General features: G+C 33.7%; 1 protein-coding gene across 1 annotated transcript in view; it reads left to right on the forward strand.

Moving 5' to 3' along the window:
* The window catches only part of LRP1B (LDL receptor related protein 1B), a 1456161-nt gene that overhangs the window by 1299685 nt on the left and 135519 nt on the right, over nucleotides 1-20957 (forward strand). Inside the window, exons 66-67 of the mRNA XM_008695867.2 lie at nucleotides 11893-12009; nucleotides 18579-18685. Coding sequence (XP_008694089.2) covers nucleotides 11893-12009; nucleotides 18579-18685 — 224 coding nt within the window. The remainder of the gene's footprint in view (nucleotides 1-11892; nucleotides 12010-18578; nucleotides 18686-20957) is intronic.

Raw genomic sequence — 20957 nt, forward strand, 5'->3', positions numbered from 1 at the left:
TTTAAAAAAAGCTAACACTGTTCCTAATGATTGTCCATACACAATACCACAACAAAGATACTCCATTCATTATAATTGGTAGTTAGAAATATTTTTCTACTGAGATGAGTCTAGCAACAAAATAATAACAAAGGAAAAGTTTTCTTCAGTTGTGGTACCAATTCCTCCAAGATTTCAAATGGACACACAGTTTAATATTCAGTGACAAACATACCTACATATAAATCTTGACTCTTGTCAGAATCTGACTTACAGCTATATTTCTCTTATACTCTCTCTTTCTAAGGTAAGTACCCATGAACACACATGCACATGTGTGCGTGCGCACTTGTATATATGGTTTCAGAGAAAACTAGCAGTATCCTTTGTACGCATTTATAACTGGTATCTGCATACTGACTGAAGGGGTGTGTGTATGTATGCATGTATCCTTTTTTACTTGGTTTTATGAGACAAGTATCTCTCACCCTACTCCAGATATTTACTTAACAGTGTATCTCTAATTGTAGGTTTCTAAGTATATGAAATTTTCTCTCAATTGCCCTCCTTCTTCACCTCCCACTGAGTTTTATAATCCCAAGTGAAAGGTTTGCTAACTATTTTACATTAAAAAGTAGCTTTTTTATGTTCATAATTACTGATTGGTATAATCACAAAAACTCTAAACATGAATGATAAATTTATAAATCCATCTTATGTGAGACTTTCAAGAATATCAAGCAGAAAGAATATGTCACTTTGTTAAGTAACTAACAAATATGTCACATTCAGTCTAAGAATGTTAGTTCCTGTGCAAGGAATGTATGCTAAGGACAAGATAAAGATAAAAAGATTATCAAGTATAAAATGATGTGAATATCACCAACGAAGACTCTTTTTGGAACATGTGTCCACATACATAACTGTAGAAGAAAGTATTTTTATTGCAAATGTTATCTTCCTTATTGAAATTGGAAAAAAAGTAAAACCTTAGAGAACTATTTAGCTAAACTAAAGTATATCCACAAGATAAATGTTATACAGCTATAGAAATGGCATTTGTAAGAATTTTTAATGACTGAGATAAATTATTTCTATGTAATTTTTAGTGACATATACAGTGTACAATATTTATTTTCATAGAAAAACATACTGGAGTTTCTGTTATGTGGCTCTGAGCTATTTGTTTCTACTTCCCTGTGTTATAGTCTTATATTTCCATACTTTATGTGTCACTTATATAATTAAGAAAAATACTATTTTCCAAGAAATAAGAACAATACAAGCTGAAAATATTTTACCTGTCTGATAATTAAACATATATGCAAATAATAAAAGTAGAGCACGGTTTTGTTTAAAAGACCCCAGGGGTCTTGTAACCTTTTAAATTAACAGATTGGGAATGTGATTTCCCACAGGATTTAAGTGTCATATGTGACTCTAATATTTATGTGTGACCTTGAGCAAACTACCTGGTCTTTGCTTATAAAATAAATAGGATGCCTCACAAAGGTACAGTAAAATCATTTGTTCACTTAAAATAATAACATTATAAATGTAAAGGACCTAAAGTAGTGCCTGCAACATAGCAGTCTTTTAAATAAATGCCACTTTTTTTTTTTTAAGATTTTATTTATCTATTTGACAGAAAGAGACAGCAAAAGAGGGAACACAAGCAGGGGGAGTGGGAGAGGGAGAAGCAGGCTTTCCCGCTGGGCAGAGAGCCCAATGCGGGCTCGATCCCAGGACCCCAGGATCACGCCCTGAGCAGACGCTTAATGACTGAGCCACCCAGGCGCCATTATAAATGACACTTTTTACCTCCTAAATTCACATTGCTTGTTGATGATAGAGTTGGTATTGAAATCTGCATCTTCTGTTTTTATTTACTATTTGCTTATTTTTATATACTATTTTTCTATTTATTTATTTACTATTATTACTATTTAAGTAACTAGTTACTTAATTATTACTATTATCTTAATTTTCACCAGTTACTCTTTATTAAGCCAGATGTTCATTTCAGTACTGTGTATTTCACTTTAATGCTTAGCCTTTAGGAAATTGAAGCACAAAGATTAATAATTACTTTAAATTGTACATGAGTAAGAGCCAGAATTATTGTTCAAATCAAACTCTGACTTCAGTGCTCAGGTTCTTTTCACTAGCCTCACTGCTGCCAACCAAATCAGAGTTTGATGTTGTTTATCCAAAAATGTAAAGTGAATTGAGCAAATGTCTGGTGACTCTGACTTAACTGTGTCAGACCACCCAGACAAATGTAATCAAACACATATTTACAAATATTTTGGTAGACTCACTTTTCCGTTGCCTCAAATTGCTCTTACTTTGCTTTTCAAATAAAACATAGAATCAATATTTAGGAAAAAAGGTAGGAAGAGGCTTTTTTGTTTTTCTGTAAGCGAGGCGAGGAAACACAAGTAGAATTGCTCGAACGTGACTACCAGAATCGGTAATGAGGACTCGAGAATGACTCGGAAGAGCAGTGCCCCACCTACATCTTCGTATTATGGAGATTTGGGTCCCTCTTCCTCTGTGGTTCACAAATGCAAATTTGTTTGTACACTATTACCGTACAAGCTGTCAAGACAACAGGCTGTTGAAAAGAGAATGATAAATGGAATAGAAGGGGTTCGGCAGATGATGTACAGTGTGTTGGCAAAGATGAAATAATAACTACTTGCCCCCAGCTCACAACCAAAAAGATACAATACAAATTTCTAAATAAGAAAAAAAAAATCACAAATTCTTGTCAAGTGCGATAGATGGCATTACAGGATGTAATATGACACTTTCTAAAACTGAAAAATGTGAATTCAAAAAATTCCCAATGAAAATTACATTGCATTGACATGCAATTTACAAAATGTCCTTATGGAGCTTCCAGAGAGCTAGCTTATTATAGATTCACCTCTTTATAAAGAAAATATGTCATCGGTAGTTTGTTTTACTTTATAAGCCATTCTCTTCTCTACCTAGAAGAATAATGTCAAAGTCAAAAAATAAATAAAAATTCCAAAGTGAAACAGAAGTAGTAGGATCCCACTGGGACAAGCTGCATCTGGCATTGTTATTCTCAACTGCTGGTGCATCCGCATATTCTTTCCACTTCCCCTAGAAGAACAGGCTGTGCACGTAAGTGTTCATTGAGGAATATTACCCTGATTGATGAGAAGTAACATGAAATTAATTTTCAGATCCACCAAACACTTTACAATGCAAGGCAACCTGCAGCTTTCCAGATAATCAATATCACTAGAGGCTGTAATAGCATATGCCACATAGAGAATACGCTAAAAAAAGGTGTTTGTACCATCTCCCATCTTCATGGAAGTCTGGATTTGCAAATTACTTTTAAATAGAGACTAATTCTGAGGCTTCTTGTGGAAAGAGATTGCATTTCCCAGGTAATTATAAACCAATGAAATAGCCCAGGAATTATGTAAATCAGCACATATAGATAAGAACATTAATATGAGAAGTTCCTCATTTTTTAAGCAATAAAATAGTATAATGTTTGCATTAGTCAGGACTCTTGTCTGTAAATGGCAGAAACCCAATGCAAACCAGTGGCAAAATAAATGTTCTGCCTCGATTCCAAGGAGTGGATGGAGTTGACTTCAGGAAAAATTTGGATACAGGTATTTACATAGAGTCATAAGAGCCCTATCATCTTTTTCTCCGTTTCTAAGCTATTCCTTACTTTATTGGTGTCTTCTGAAAATGGTGCTTCCTATGTGGTTTTTTAAATGACCCATGGCAACTTGGGTTATAGTACTTGTAATCTCAAAAGGAAAGAAATATTCTTTTCTGGGAACCATGGAAATAATCTCCAATGGCTTTAATTGGCCTTTTTAGGTTTTTAAGGGAGACTCCTAAAATGCCTATCCCTATACCCAATTTTTATTCCCCCCCCCCCAGAAACAGGACTGTAAATCTTAGGTTGACACACTGCTATTCAGAATAAGTCATCACATTTCCCATTTTTCCTGATAGTGAGGTTTTATCATGTAACTAAGTTCAGACCACTGAAATGTAAGCAGAGGTGTTATACAGGGCTTTCTTCTTCAGACCTGCAAGGTGATGACTCAAGCACTAGTGAGCATCTTGGGCATGAGTCACTAAGAACAACGGAAGCCATTAATTAAGATGGTAGGGCAGATTGATAAAAATCTGTGTTCCTGAGGATATTGTCTAGCCACCATACAATCTTTGCACTCCCTTCCTCTGTATATTTAATATTAAAGAAGAAAAATCATCTATCAGGTTTAAGCTGTAAATTTTTTTCCTTTTTTTTTTTTATAAGATTTTATTCATTTATTTGTCAGGGAGAGAAAGAGAGGGAGAGAGAGAGAGTGAGCACAAGCAGGGGGTGCGGCAGGCAGAGGGAGAAGCAGGCTCCCCACCAAGCAAGGATCCTGATGCAGGACTCAATCCCAGGACCCCGGGATCATGACGTGAGCTGAAGGCAGATGATTAACCGACTGAGCCATCCAGGTGTCCCTCTTTCTTTTTTTTAAACATGAATAACATGGCCATTGTAAACTAATTGTATTCTAGGATAAGAGGCCACCCTGGGTCATATGGTCCTCTCCTGTGACAGAAGAGGTAGTGATCCAGGTGTAACACCTTCACCGACTACAATTTGGAACTGTAATTTCAAAAAAACCAAAAAGACCCAGCCAGAGATATAATGGTATATATTTACTGTCTTCATATTACCAAAAAGTAGGTGTCAGTGATCCTACCTGCTATACAAAATAAGGACAAGAATATGATCCCTTGTATCATCACTCTTAGGAGCTCAAAATGTCAAGGAGCTTTAGAACATTGTGAAACAGCATATATAGGTATTTATATCCATATGATGCTAACAGAGACATTGAGGAGAATTTAGACTGAGAGATCAGAATTATATAAGGTTGATTTAAAAAAAAAAAGAAGAAGAAGAAGAATGGCTTCTACATAAGGATGCTATGCTTTGATAGCTAACAGATGGTTATCCTGCCCCCAATGGAAGACAAGATTTTCTACAAGAGAAGGTACTCCATTCTAACCCCATACTTCTGAGACTCTATGATGCTATAATCTGAAATAAAAGAAACAAGCGGCTACCATGATAGAGGCTCAAATTTATTGTTCTCATAGTTCTTTTTGCCTCAGTGTTTCTATGACTACATTAACTTTTTTTTGTAACAACAGTTGTTTCATGTTCCTTAACTGTTTGTAATCATAATGTTTCCTGAAATGGAAGATGGAAAGTGTGATTACAAAAAAAAACATTAGCAAGACCAACGAAACCCCCACATTCCCTTTTTTTTTTTTTTTTTGCAAGGGGAGGGAATGCCAACATTTCTTAAATCACAAGCTAAAGTCTTCTTACTAACTTTGCTCTAAAATTATTTTATACGTTATATTTTCAAATTGATGGCCAACTGAGTGCTACACCTCAAGATGTAAATTTTTTCAAGCCATTTTATTCTGATCAGCTGTTGAATAAAACACATGGCAAAATGACAAGTGATACTTTATTTTCTAAAGCAATAGTAAAATATCACTAGTGAACTGTATAATTTCAATTTGGTTAGATATTAATAAATATCAATAGTCATTAAAATATTATTTTTTAGAATATTTAATATACAGGGGCACCTAGGTGGCACAATCAATTAAGTGCCCAACTCTTGATTTCAGCTCAGGTCATGATCTCAGGGTTGTGAGATCAAGCCTTATATTGGGCTCTGCACTGGGCGTGGAGCCTGCCTAAGGTTCTTTCTCTCCCTCTCCCTCTGCCCCCACCCCCCACTTGTGAACATGCAGTCTCTCTCTTTATAAAAAAATTTTTTAAGAGAATAATAAACAAAAATGCATGTGTATATAATGTATACATACGTATTATATACATTACATATAGTATATATAATATATATGTATAATACATATATATATATAATGTATATTATATATGCACATGCAATAGGCATCATTTCACATATTCATTGAGGAATTGAACATTTTCCCTGATAATATAATGTGTTATTTTGTCCTGTGTGGCACAGTGAACCAGGAAAAAAGAAACGTGTTATATATGAAAGGCCTATATATAATACCTACACATAAGACCTATACATATTTTCACTACTGAACATCACTGTAAACATTTTAGTGGCACACATTTTTTTAGGATGTTCTCAAGAGGAAAAAAAGTGATATAGACAGCCTGAAGCATCATTTAATTCACAGATTAAAATAAAACTTTTGACACCTCCAAAAAGGATGCAATTTTTGACAATGGTATTGTTTATATTCTGTATTCTGAATGACATATATTGTAGTTGAGATCTATAAGGAAATACTGGTTTATTTTTATTTTTTGAATGCCATCTAAAATTTTCAAAAGGTATGTTTTTTAGGGAAGGCAAAGCTAACTGTACTTTTGAGTCAGAGTGATATCAGATGATAAAGTGCATTTTATGTCTTTAGGAAATCCAGTGCTCTTATTACTACTGAAATGATCATCCCAAAAGTGAAGACAGATAATTACAAACTGATAGTACAAATGTCTAGGGCAGAATGAATACATGGTAGCTTCAAATACCAAATAAAGAAATCTCTGGAGATATATGTATGTGAGATATACATGCTATTGCTTATACTTAGTGTGGAACATTTAAATTTTGAGACCTTAAATAAGTTTGTTTTATTTTTTTAAACAATTCTCTTTCAGACTACCCTTCAGTTTTGAATACACCTGAGCATTCAGGGACTAAATGAATAATTCTTTACCATAGTATAATTGTTTGCATTTTCCAAATGCCTTGCAATTCTAAGAGTGAAGTCATTTTTAATTAAAATATAATTAAATTAAAATTATATGCTCAGATCTGAAATGTTCAGTTTGATGAGTCTTGGCGATTTTATACAGCATGCAACAACCACAAGATCCAGAACATTTCCATCCTCCCAGAAAGTTCCCTCCTGCACCTTTTAGTCAATTCCCCTAATATTCCCTTCCACAACCTCCCAACTCCTCTCTATCAGCACAGATTACTTTTGCTTGTATTTGGATGTCATATACATAGATGCATATAGTATTTACACTTTGCCTGTGAATCTTTCATTTGCATGAAGTTTTAAAAACATTTCTGGGGCGCCTGGGTGGCGCAGTCGTTAAAGCGTCTGCCTTCGGCTCAGGGCATGATCCTGGCGATTTGGGATCGAGTCCCACATCAGGCTCTTCCGCTGTGAGCCTGCTTCTTCCTCTCCCACTCCCCCTGCTGTGTTCCCTCTCTCGCTGGCTGTCTCTCTGTCACATAAATAAATAAAATCTTTAAAAAAAAAAATAAAAAAAAAATAAAAACATTTCTAAGTTATGTCTTAAGAATTCATTATTTTTTTATACCTGAATAGTTTTCAGTTGAATGGATATATTCTTACTTGGAATATCTTAAAGGTGATTACTGTAAATAAGGCTGCTGTAACCATTCTCGTACAAATTTATTTTGTGAACATTTGTTTTCATTTTTCATGAAAACTTAGATGTAAAATTGCTGGGTTATAGGGTAATTATATGTTTACCTTTTCAAGAACCGGAAGAGAGAGTTTCAGGTCCTATTCTCATGAAAATTTAGTGTGGCCTTTTTGATTTGAGCAAGTTCACTAAGTATGTAGTGGTATCTCGTGGTTTGAATTTGCAGTACATTTATGATTGGTGATTTTGAGAACCCTTATTTGCCATTCAAATATCCTTTTTTTTTCTTTGTAAAGTATCATTTAAAATTTTTTGTCTGTTAACGTATAAGATATGTAGGAATTTCTATATATTCTGGACCTAAGTAATTTCCCAAATATATATGGTGCAAACATTTTTTTATATGTTGCTTGCCTATTCATTTTCTTAATGATATCTTTTAAAGAATAAACTTTTTAAAATTTTCTGAAGTCCAATTTAACAACTTCTTGTGTATTATTAATGCTTTTAGTGCCCAAGAAATATTTGCCTACTCCAAGATTATGAAAATATTTTTCTGTGTTCATTATGTTTATGATCATCTCAGATTAATTTTTTTGTATGGAGTAAGGTGGTTTGAGATTTATGTTTTTCTTATGGATAGCCACTTGTTTCAGCAATATTTGCTAAAAAGGACTTTCTTTTGCCTATTAAGTTGGCTTGAGGCCTTTGTTGAAGATGAGTTGACTACATATGTATGCTTATATTTCTGGTTTCATTTTGCTTAGTACTACATTTTCTCAATTATTATAGCTTTATAGTAACTCTTGAAATCAGATACTGTAAATTCTCCAACTTTTTCTTCTTTTTCAGTATTGGTTTATTATTCTAAATCCTTTATATTTCAATATAATATTAGGATAATCTATTTCTTCAAAAATAACAAGCTGGAATTTTGATAGGGGTTGCATTAATTCTTTATATTAATTTGAAGAAAATTTTAACAATTTTGAGTCTTCTAATCCATGAGTATGATATATTGTTGCATTTTCTTAAGCATTATTCAGTTTTTCTCAGTAGTGTTTTATGGTTTTCAGTATGAAGATATTACACAAATTTCACTAGTTTTATTCCTAGGTATTTGTTATTTTATTGATACCATTGTAAAAGTTATTTTTTTTATTTCATTTCTGGTTATTGCTAATATAGAGAAATATAATTAAATATATATATTGTACTTGTATCCTGTAGCCTTACCAAATTCACTTATTGCTTCTAGTAGTTTGTACAGACCTTTGGATTTCTTTTGGTATAATGAGAAACTTAAATTTCTCTTCCGCTTCTGTATTCCAGTCCACTTCCCCAGTTCTTGCTCACAAAAACATCACAGACACCAGATTTTTGTTGTTGTTGTTGTTGTTTACAGAAGTTGCCCAGGCATATACAAGTGCCATTAGTATCACGGTATACACCATATATAGTTTTACATTTTGGTAGTCCGTCTGGGAGGAACAAACTTGTAGTAGTATCTGTAATTCATCTGAAAACATATTAAATTAAAAAAAAAGTTTTCAGATACTCCATTTGTTTTCTCCATATTTATAATACCCCCAAAATACTGCATTTTCCCAAAGCTATTTAACAATTTGAATTAATAGAAAACTGTACATATTGTGAGCATTTTATATTAATTACTCTAGAGTATTATAATATGGAATTATATATGTTCTGTTCTACAATTAGTTTTTTTGGGCCAGTGATTTTCAATCTTGGCTGCTCATTGGAATCAGCCAAGCTAGTTTTAATAAAAATATGATGTCTGGGTTCCACCCCAGAGAGTCTGATTTTATTGATGTGGGATATTGACTGGGCAAAGGGATTTTTAAGTTTCCCAGGTGATTTTCATGTGTAGCCAATTTGAGAACTGCTGTTTTATCTTGCTCATACAGTTTTCTATTAAAAATATATTTATATTTATATTTACATTAATCTCCTCAAGGGAGACTTTGAATACAGAACAAAGTCTTTATGGGTTGTATAGTTTGTATTTGTAATTTTTATAAGCAATGTCATGGATCAAAAAGTTAAATAATTTGGAAACATACAATTTGAATAACCTTGCATAAGGCAATTAACCTTTCAATGTTACTGTTTCTGCATGCCCCAAATGGAAATCTTTGCAATGAACTGTAACTTGTTTTTGTTAAGAAATAAATGCAGATTTCTTTCAAATACAAAATATGATACAAATATTTAAACATAGAAAAAAAAGTACAAATAAGATTTAGGGGAAAAGGAACCCTCAAAAACACTATTGTATCAATACTCAAGTACCAATTTTGAACCTTTTGTAGCCATGGGAAATTGCCTGGGGCTACTGTTCTAATACTAGGTCCTATAGTCTATTTGTCTGATACGGTCTGATCTTTCTTACTTTCTTATATTATAAAATTTTAAAACAATATTTAAAAATAATGCAGGCAACACATAGAGAGGAATAAATAAAGCTAATGTTAAACATAGAGTAGTGGTTTCAAAGAAGTTTGTTTTAATTGCCAAAATGAAACAACCATCTACATAGTTCAGTACCAAACCCCATATCTTCATTGGTCATTATTTAAGTTCCAATAATCCGAACATAATTCTTGATTGAGTGAAATGTGCAAAATGCTATGTTAGAACTTCTGCAAATTTTAAGCCAATTTTAAAATCTAAATTTAGGTGTAGTATAGGCAAAAAGGATACATCACAAAACACAGCACTCAACACAGTGATACAAGTTAGGGTCTGAGTAATCATTAGCAGGCAGGTAGGCTGCAAGGAAGAAAGAGAGGGAAGAAGGAAGGGAAATACAGGCTCTTTATAAACAGACATATGTAAAGATATTTATCCATTTACCTGCAGACAAATTTGACAAATTTGAAAAATTTGATGTCTGTCATGAGAATTTCTACAGAAATGTTAATTTTTCTGGATTAAGATCTGGATATAAGTTTCTCCATTGCCATTTAATACATTTTGTTAGATTGGAAAAATTACTTAAACTCTTTAAGACTTATTTTTTCTCATTCATTTAAATGCATATAACAGTACTTCTGAGGGGTGTTAAGAGAAGTGAGTATGATCATGTTTATGAAAATGCTTAGCCAAGAGGTGGATTGGATCCTTAATAGATGTTCATTATTTAATTTTCTAATTATATCTACAAAACTTTTGCTTTCATAATCTTATTTGAGTTTGAATTTTATAAGACACATTTTAAAGGAAAAAATAGCAGCCAGCAACAAATATCTTACCTTCTCCCTTAGTTAATTTATTTTACTAGTCTGAGCTGTTAAACTCACTGTACATCTCTCAAACAGCAGAGAAGAAGGAGTTGATCTAAGTAAATGAAAGAAGAATGTGTCCTAAATTGTATGTTGACGTTTATAATTTTATCATTGTTATATTATTGAATTTATCCCATCTTTATGTTTCAGAACCTTGCTACTCAGTATGTTTCATAGACCTAAGGACAATGTTATCACTAGAGAGCTTTTTAGAAATCCAGATCTATTCAATCACAATCCCCATTTTAGCAAAATTCCCAAGTAATTTATATATATGTACACTGGAGTTAAGATGCACTGCTTTAAACTATATACAGTTAGCTGTTACTCTTACAGAAATTTAGGAATATGTAACCTAAATTTTAAATAAATTCTTATTGCATGCATTCTGATTCTGGCTCAGTTTTGGACACGGATTTGTTGTAAAGAGCACTAAAGCAGGAGTAAAAACACAAATATACATCTATTGACTGTGCCGTTGAATGGTAATAAAAATTCATCAGGCTTCTAAACTCTAAGTCTGTCTTTTGTCATTTGTAAAGTGACAGGCTAGTGAACAGCTGTCCTTGCACTCGGTGGGATTGTTTAGGAGTTCAAGGAACATGGCACTTTATTAATTTTCAAGACCTGTACATGTTAGGTTCTCTTATACTCCATGAGTTTAGATCAGCTGATAGGTCGATTATGAGTAAGAAATTCTTAGGGAGAAAGGCAATATGGCAATCTCAGGGTCTGACTAATAACTTTGTTGTTGTTGTTGTTGTTGTTGTTTGGTATTTTTTGCTGCCTTATAGAAGAAATAAGAGAATGGTAGTTCTTAATAGTTTTGATATTTTTTGATTGATTTGTGTTGACTTTATGTGGATGGGCCAATCAATTGCTTTGTAATTAGCTAGCGATGAAAGCATGACTGAAAACACCATCAAACAAGACAGTAGGATGAATTTTATTTAGCACTTGCCTTCAGCTTTTCCTAAAGATGCTTCTCAGTTAGTGACGGCATTAAGGTCTGAGGAAACGTCATATGCCCTGGATTTGGCATGGCAGTGAGGGTATTATGAGGGATGTCTTCATGGAAGTCAGCAACACAAACTCTGGCCCTTTCTATTACAGATAAAAAGACTTGCGGACCTCACGAATTCCAGTGTAGAAACAACAACTGTATTCCAGATCACTGGCGGTGTGATAGCCAAAATGACTGCAGTGATAATTCAGATGAAGAAAACTGTAGTAAGTAACTCTCGCTTGAGAACACTGTGAGCTGGACAGCGTATTCAATAAGCAGGATAGCAATTTTTAGTTCAGTTAAGGTATGAATTTGAACCTATCTGTCCTGCAGCTCACATTTTTATACATATATTCACATTTGGACAAGAATATTCGGACTAAATTGACCTGAATCTCAAATGGTAGAATTATTGAAATGCTCCTACTGGGAGTTATTTTCTTATAGTTATCAGAACTGGTATGAAAGTATCATGAGGTTTAATGCAACCCATTAGTATGCAATGAAGTGAGCCCTTGATGCAAGTTCATACAAAGAGCTGAATGATGTGGAGACAGTACAAAACATATCATTCTTTAGCGGATGGTATTCATTTCATTTCAGTCTCAAATCCTTTTACACTACAAATTTACCCATGAGCATCTTTCAGTGAAATATCATTTATTCTCTCTGGAGTGGTGAACACCATATGTATTCAGGATGCCTTTCTCTGAAAATAGAATAACACTATTATCATCATCTGCCTCCTGAATTTTTATGTAATAAATTTAAAAGACAATAATTGTCCAACAATTTTATTTTCTAAAAAGTATGGCAGTATGTAAAATTGTGACAGCATCTTTATATTCTAGCATTAATTTCTGAATATATTTCTTACCAGCACTTTCTCACAGTGCTGTTTAAACAAAGAAAGCAATATAGTCATGTTTTAAAATAAGATAATAATCAAATTCCATTTATTAAATATTTATATTCTGCTATTTCCAGAAAGGATTTGATGATAATAGTGTCTACTCTTACACATTGGACTAAGAGCATTCATTTCCCAAGACACTGGAGATGAAATAGAAATTGTTACATTAAAGCATAGGAATATGTTATATGAAAGCATAGAATTAGTAGAGTCACAACCTTAATAAACCACTGGATATTCAGTTTGAAAAACATCAACTTTTTAAAAATAACTTTTGAAACTTAATCTGACTGGTGTTTAAGCATCAGGTACATTAAGTGTGAAATCTCTGGATCATTAGGATTATGGGGTACTCTGATTTTGAGACCTTTTATTCCTCCTTCACATATAGATCTCTCAACTGATCATACCCTTTAGAAAGGAGAAAATATTGCAAAGAGTCATTGGAGTGTTCCAGATTCTTTTGTATAGAAGGTTTTCAGATTCTATCCAGTGATTAAAATAAAATCCTAATAAGGTTAGAATGGCAGGAATAGAAGAGCAAATACAAAAAAGAAGCAATTACATATACACTTTCTATTTAATTCATTTCTGTTTCAGAGCTTAAATATACAGAAAACTACTTAGCTTAACTTCGGATACATTGAGTGTTAGTTATCAATAAGAAACCTGAGAGGAAGTGCCCTATAACTGAAGGATGTTGAGAATAGGAGAGGAAAAGTGAGAAGGCCACATTGGAAACTCACATCTTTGAAACACTTTATTCAAGGGGTGGTTGAAATTGTGTGAGAAGTTAGGTTACTGCTATAACTGGAGAAGAAGGGGAAGAACGAAGGGTGGAGATAACCTATTTCTGAGTCTGCTGAGGTTTCTTAAGTGGTTGAGTTTTGCTGGCATCTCCTAAAAGTCAGTTTTTCATGCAAGAACACAAGGAGAAGGAACACGCCTCTCACTTGTCACTGGGAAAACTTAGTGAGAAATCACTATAGCCACAGAACCCTTAAGAAAAAGCAAGAGAGTGGCTGCAATACCAAGCATTGCAGTATAAAATACCCAATTACGTGTGATTCTCTTTTAGTTCCTATTCATTCTGAGCATGTGGCCTACGATAGCAACTTTGATGAATTTGCAGGCAACAGATGACAGTGAACAAGAAGGAAGCATATTATAGTTGTGACATGGAAGGATAGAGGGCATACACAGTATCAGAGAGTTGGTAACACGGTAAACATGTAAGAATGTGTAAGAGGAAAGATTGAGGGATCTAGGTAATTGGGTGATGTTTGAAGATACCATTTGCATAGGCCCAAAGAAATGAGGAAGTTCAAACACTGAAAACGTCAGTTCTACATAGACAGAAGCTGAGTCTATGAAGAGAGAGAAAAGAATACATTATAGATATAAAGCACCTAGAAATTGGTCATATAGAGGTCAGCTTTAGAAAAGATACTGCTCCCATATAAAATACTGTCAAGATATTTGCAAATTCTCATTATCTATTGAAACTATTATAATTTCATGTATGTAATTACAATAAAACTATTATTTATACATAAAAATTACTATTTCTATATTGTAATCATGACTCTCTATATATCACATCACATATATAAATTTAACTTTAATATATATAGATGATAACAATATACCCAAAAAGCAGTATACTGTTACCACATTTTCTAAATATCATTAGTCAGTCATATGCATTTTGGTTCACATTTGATGATTACTGTTAACAATTATTAAGTAGACAAATATAGCGGAGATAGGAAATCAGCCTTAGAGTTGAAAAACAATAGCAGCATTTTTTTTTATTTGACCACATTCCATCAGCCAACACTCCCCTGCATTCCATTGCACCACTCATTTCTTTATAGCATGTATCTGAGTTCCTATTTAAATATCTGGAAATAGTGTAGGGAGTAGGGTTATTTCTCAGGGTCCAGCACAAGGCCTGACACATTTATAATATTAGCAATGTATTGCTAGAATCACTTTTGGACTTACTTGTTTATGAATCAGATATAATGAGTTTACTCTTTAAATTGTGTTGGAAACACTCCAGGCATAGATATGGGAAGAGTCTGAATCATAGTGGAGCAATTAACTGCAACGATGTTTTAAATCTATTATGCTTTCCACTTTTTTATATTTATATGGCATAATTAGTACATTGTCATTTCTTCATCATCTGCTGATGATTTCCCTTGTTAAGTGTCCAGCAGGGACACTGTGCTCCAACAATGATTTAGGCTCTTAAAAACAAGAAAATTTTATTGTCATTTGAGTTATTTTGTCATCTGTATCAAAGGTTTGGAAACATCTGACAAATCTCAGCATCTATACTATCTTTATCAGCAACAAATATAATATATATGGCATGTACGCCTTCTAAGTAACTGATGTGTAAAATAAATTATTTCACATCTTTGCATTATTAAGAGGTAACTAACAATCCAATAGATTTAAAAGCACCAAATAACTTGATCAACCAGATTAAGGTTTTTGTAGAGAGACAAGCTGTGTCTGCCTTATTTGAATTTCTAGTGCTTTCACACTGAATTTATATCAGAAGATTATTTGTATAGCATGTCAGTTATACTAATTGTATTCTAAAAATTCTCCTCAGATGCTTACACCCACATTCATATAACTTTTGAACTTATCACCAAGGGCTTATGATAATACACTCAGCAGAGAAATTGAAGTCTGGAAGTCTTTCTGCTCTGCCACCAACTCTGTGGCTTTAAAAGTCACTTTTATTTTCTAAACTTAGTTTCTTCGATTTTGTGCAAGATGGCTTCCAAAGCTCTTTTTGGTTCTGAGCCTGTATGTTTTTGCCTCCTTTAGTATTGAGAGAAGTGACTTTTCCATACAATGCCCCTATTTTTTATTCTTATTATAGAATCCAGATCAGCCTTCCAAAACATGCCCTATTCGAAAGGCATGTTTTTGTTGATTTGGCATGTTTAGATGACATTTATGGAAAACATGTCTAATTATTTATGTGTGGGGTTCCCTATCTACTTTAGATCTGGGGACATAGGTAGTATCAGAGAAAGTCCTTGTGAGAAAAACATTTTGGAAATACTAGGGAAAATTTCACACTCAAATTTTCTTTACGAATGGGTTATCTTCTAGGTACGATCATTTTGTTGTTCTTTTTAACAAGAAAAATGCTAACTATCATACCAAGGTCTAAAAATTGGTCTTTTACTTTATCCAGAAAAAATCAAAGGTAACAAATAATAAGAGAATATATTCCCTCAGGACCTTCTTTCATAATTAAATTACATTTTCCTCAAGAGAGAGTTTCCTTTCAAGATACCCAGTGGCAAAAGATTCTGAGGCATATAGATGAGAGTTAAAAACAGATTAGCTATCCCATTCCTTGATGACACTTGTTTTTGTATAAATAATTCATGTTTATTATTCAGAAGTGGCTTTGCTGGCATTCTTAAAAGCATGCTAGAACCTTACAGAACTTCATATGCACTGAAAAAACTTTTTCCAACAAATCACTCAGTTCCTCTGTGCCCATATTAGAACAGAGTCATTAATAACATTAGCAAAGTCTCTATAGAACAACAGTTCTGTGGAATTGTTGGGCAAATGCTTTGAAATACTTTGTAAACTTATAACTTATCATCTTAGATCAACAACATCCAACCCTCCCTATAGCACAGTGTGTCAAAGTTTGTGAAGTCATTGCTGTCTGGCATATGATGAACACACTTGTGTTTAATTAGGATAAAGGCAATTTAAAACATTAAAGGGAAAAAAAAATCCCATTCAGATACCTCCAAGTCCATGAAATTCAATATTCCTACTACTGTTACTTTTAAACATCTAAATACAATGTGTTTAAAAAATACTCTGTAATTCTTTAATGAAAATCATTTTGATTGTTATTTTCTATTATTAAATAAATTAAGCAGTTATTAATTAATTTATTAGTTTTCACTATACTTTCTTTTCCCTAAGAAGAAAAGTACATGTCTGCAAACAGGAGGGTGAAATGGCTTCAGTATGGAGGAATGATAAGAGAAAACGTGTTCTCTTTTATTTTTAAGTGAAGGAGACATTGCTAGCCATGTGCCTTGGACAAGTGACTTGACTTCTCAGGACTTTATTGTTAATCTCTGTAATATGTGAACACTTATTATTTCCTCGGTAGTATGGGGGACAATGATACGGCCTAGTAGTAAATAGTACGGGCCCTAGTATCACATTATGTAGGTTCAAGTTCAGTACCAGCTCTTCTGCCTGCAGGGTGATTGGGAGAAAGTTCTTTATCCTCTCTGTGCCTCAACTGAGTCGTTGACAAGTGGGTCCTATAATAGCGCCTACCTCATACAGTTGTTAGGATTAATTGTTGAGTTAATTCAATGTAGTTAGCATTAACTTCGCCTAGTGCTTAACAACAAATAAGCAATCACTAACCGGTAGTAATTATTATTGTTAGAAACAGTGATATTAGTATGAATACAGTTGTTTTTAAGATTAAAACATGCTTTATGTAAATATAATGCAAAGACAAAAAGAGAAACTGCTATTGTCATGCTCACTAAACAAAGGAGTGTTGAGAAATGAGGGGGAATCCTCCTGCTAAGTGGCTTTTTCTCATCCCACTGAATAGCGTTTTGTCTTAGTCATAGCCGGAAGTTCACACTGTAGAAGACAGTAAGTCCCAGAGCAGAACAAAATGCTGATACATATTAGACTTTCCATAGTTCTTCCAGTAGTCTCAGGAGGGATCTTTATATAGAAATGTAAGAGACTTTATGATACCAAAAGTTACCCTATAGCTAAAACCTGAGTGATTGTGTGGAGCAATATTCAAATGCAGGCTGAAATAGCCAGTCTTTATGCAGAAAATTAGGCTTCATATGGATACTCCTTAAATTTCTGTTATTCCTCCTTCACTTGAATACGAGTATTATTGTGTGTGAGGCAGCTGTAAATACAGTTAGTGAGCAGAGAAAACAAAAAGGTGTCTTTCATCATGCCAGATATCAATTCTATTTAGAGAACAAAAACTAAACAAAAGATGATCTCTAGCAGTCGTATCGATTACCTGAAGGAAAAAATTCCTAAAATTCTATTTCGTTGTTCAGATGAAACACACTCCATATCAGAGTTAAGCCAAGTAGCAAGTCATACTTTTTGGCTTCCATCCTATGTGGAAGATGGTGAAGCATAATTAAATCAATAACTAGCAAATTATCTAAAATGGCAGGTAAATGATACAGGCACAACAAACTATTGCATAAACAAAGAGGCAGTTTTTAAAAAGAGAGGCTCCTTCTGTCCCTTCCACTCTTATCCATCCAGTCATGTCCACTAATTTCCCCATGTACCCTTCTTTTTTAATGAGCCCGAGATTTTCTGGAGACAAAATTGAAGAATTAGGAAGTCATTAGAATGCAAAATAGAAAGAAGAGTCAAAGGCTAGACTTACTATTCAATTAATAAATAGCCCCATGGGTACAGAGTTGCAAAATGTCTTACTTACTTAAACTAAGTACATAAAATGACAGAATCCCAACAACTGGAAAAGATTTGTTATTATGTAGTATGTAGATTTTTATGTCTTTTATCTTACTTTGATGTTGAATTTTTACTAAATGGTAGGCTTTTGTCTTTTTTTTTTTTCAATTTGTTTCTGTAACACCATTTTCTATTCATGACTTTAAAATAAATTTGAAAAATCATTATATTATGTCCCAAAGATGCTTCATGAAACACTTTTTCTGAGCAATTGATCGGTTCTGCTTGGCTAACCTCTTTTTGCTTAATGCTACCTTATGCTATATGTCATATAAATTTAGAATGCCATTGCATATAATAGAATAAACCTGTGCTATTTTTCTGTCCCAGAGCCACAGACGTGCACACTAAAAGATTTTCTCTGTGCCAACGGGGACTGCGTTTCTTCAAGGTTCTGGTGTGATGGAGATTTTGACTGTGCAGATGGCTCGGATGAGGTAGGCAACTTTGCAAACGAAAAAGAAAGTTCTTTAGAGTCACATTTATAATTATTATTCTTCAATCCAGTGAGTGCTACATGGACAGTTCTGAAATGCACTTTGCTCCTGACACAACGAGATAAGTAGTATTATATCTAAGTGCTGGGCTGCACGCACCCAGCACAGGGAATACCTCTTGTGCTACTATTGACAGTTAATTTTATAATCTGTTTTACCTCAAGTGGTGAATGGCTGGGTTGGGAATAGGATGTTTGGAAACCTTATTCCCTATAGCTGATGCCTTTGCCATCTGTGAATTTGTTCATAAATTTGCTGCAGTATTTATAGTCAGGGCTAATATTTTTATGCATTTTGAACAGTTTCTTCTCCCCAGTTTCTTTCTTCAACAGATATAGTCTTACAGACTTCGATGTGGGTCATCAATTTTCATGAAACCACAGGTTCAGCCCTACTTAGATGATGAATCACAATCCATTTATAATAAGGTCTATGTACACACAGCTTAAGTGAAAAAGTTTAGAATATCTCTGGATAATTATGTAAACTTAGACTGTGTTAATGCTTATAATATTCCACACAGTTTATTATCTATGCATCGACATATTTGTGTCCCAGCTGTTAATTACTCCATGAAGCTTTAAAAAAAGTATATGACACACAGTGAATATTTTTTTCTCCATCAAATCTAAAGTGAACTGTAATTCTTTACTTTCCAATATCAGATAAAAGTCCAGTAATAGTCATTTTTCATGATTTTCTCTGTTAATGACTTTCCATATTAATATCAGGAACACAGCACTGGTGAAATCAAGCCTAGTCAGACATAAAGGAAAAATGAGGTGTCTGGTCCTCAGTGACCACCATTGCTCCTTCCAGGGTACAATGATTTCCTAGAGCTCTGCTGCTCTGGTTGACACACATGTGAACCTTCCCCTCACGAAGTTCATCCCATTGACTATAGGTTTGCCTAAAGAGAATCTTCTCTGCTATTCTAGAGGTTTCTGTGTTTCAGGTCAAACTTTCCTTAGTCATCCACTGATTTCCTGCATCTTTGGCAGACACTGTAAATCACTACTATTTATAGAACCAACACAGACTGGTTCTTTGCCAGTCTTCAGGTATCCTTATTAAAACTGGACAATTCTTCATTCTCACCCTATGTTGGAAAAGTCCCAAGTCACATTCAGGACTCGATTTTGGAAGCAAATGTATTTAACTTCTCACCTAAAGGCCAGAAAACCTAAACCTTGAGGTTGCCAGGGTCTCTTAGGAGAAGTTGAAAAATACCACTTATATTCATGGGGCTATTCACAAACAAGTCAAAACAAAATTTTAAAAAATCCATAGGGGAGCTAAAGTATGTTGCCCAGCTACATATTTACTTAGTATCCATTTATTCAAAAATTATATTGTTTCCCAATAAAACACTTTTTCACATAAACTCATCCATACCACGATAGTTTGGTTTTTTCTTTAAAAATATGTTTCACCAGCCCTGTGTAATCTCTGAAACATCAAGAGGTGGGGATATATTGCTTAAGGCTTATGTTTTCATCTTCCGTGTTATTCACTAGATATCCAAGGCACATAAACAGACTCAAACACTTCTTTTTCAGAATCTTAATTCAAGTGAAAGTAGATATTCTTATTAACAACATTTACCTCATGCCCTAAGTTCATGGACTTACATAGTTCTTTGATGGCTGAATAGAACTCCATTATCCAGACATTATCATGCTAATGTCCCTAGGGAATCAAAATAACTTTCTTAAAGGTGGTCTTCCTCTACATTTACAGCCATTTAGTATAGTCTATAAGTAATGAAGTGTCTAATGTTACGGGCAGTTGATACCTCTTTTCTTTCTAAGAGTTAGAATGACAGGTTGCATTGACAAGCAAAGAAGGAAACAAAATGGTGAACTGAACAAATGGCTAGAAAGCCAAATTACCTACAGGATACCCTCATCTTGGGAACAAAAGATTAAATTGTGAGTTTTTGTAAGGATGTTAACTGATAATGTAATTAGCTTGTTAATATCCTGCCAAAACAACAACAACAACAACAACTTGGATCAACGTCATTGTGTATCACATTAGTGGCAGAAAAAAATTATTTAAAGTGACTTTAAAATACAGTATTTGGCCTCTGCATCAAGTATACTGCATTGTATGGACAAAAAAAAAAAAAAATTCAAACGAATCTTAAACTGTGTTCATACATTTGTTGTCAATAATATTGGTTTTGCTAATTTGAAACTTGTATATATTG

The sequence above is a fragment of the Ursus maritimus genome, unplaced genomic scaffold (genome assembly GCF_017311325.1).
Source record: "Ursus maritimus isolate PB19 unplaced genomic scaffold, ASM1731132v1 scaffold_1, whole genome shotgun sequence".
NCBI lineage: Eukaryota > Metazoa > Chordata > Mammalia > Carnivora > Ursidae > Ursus > Ursus maritimus.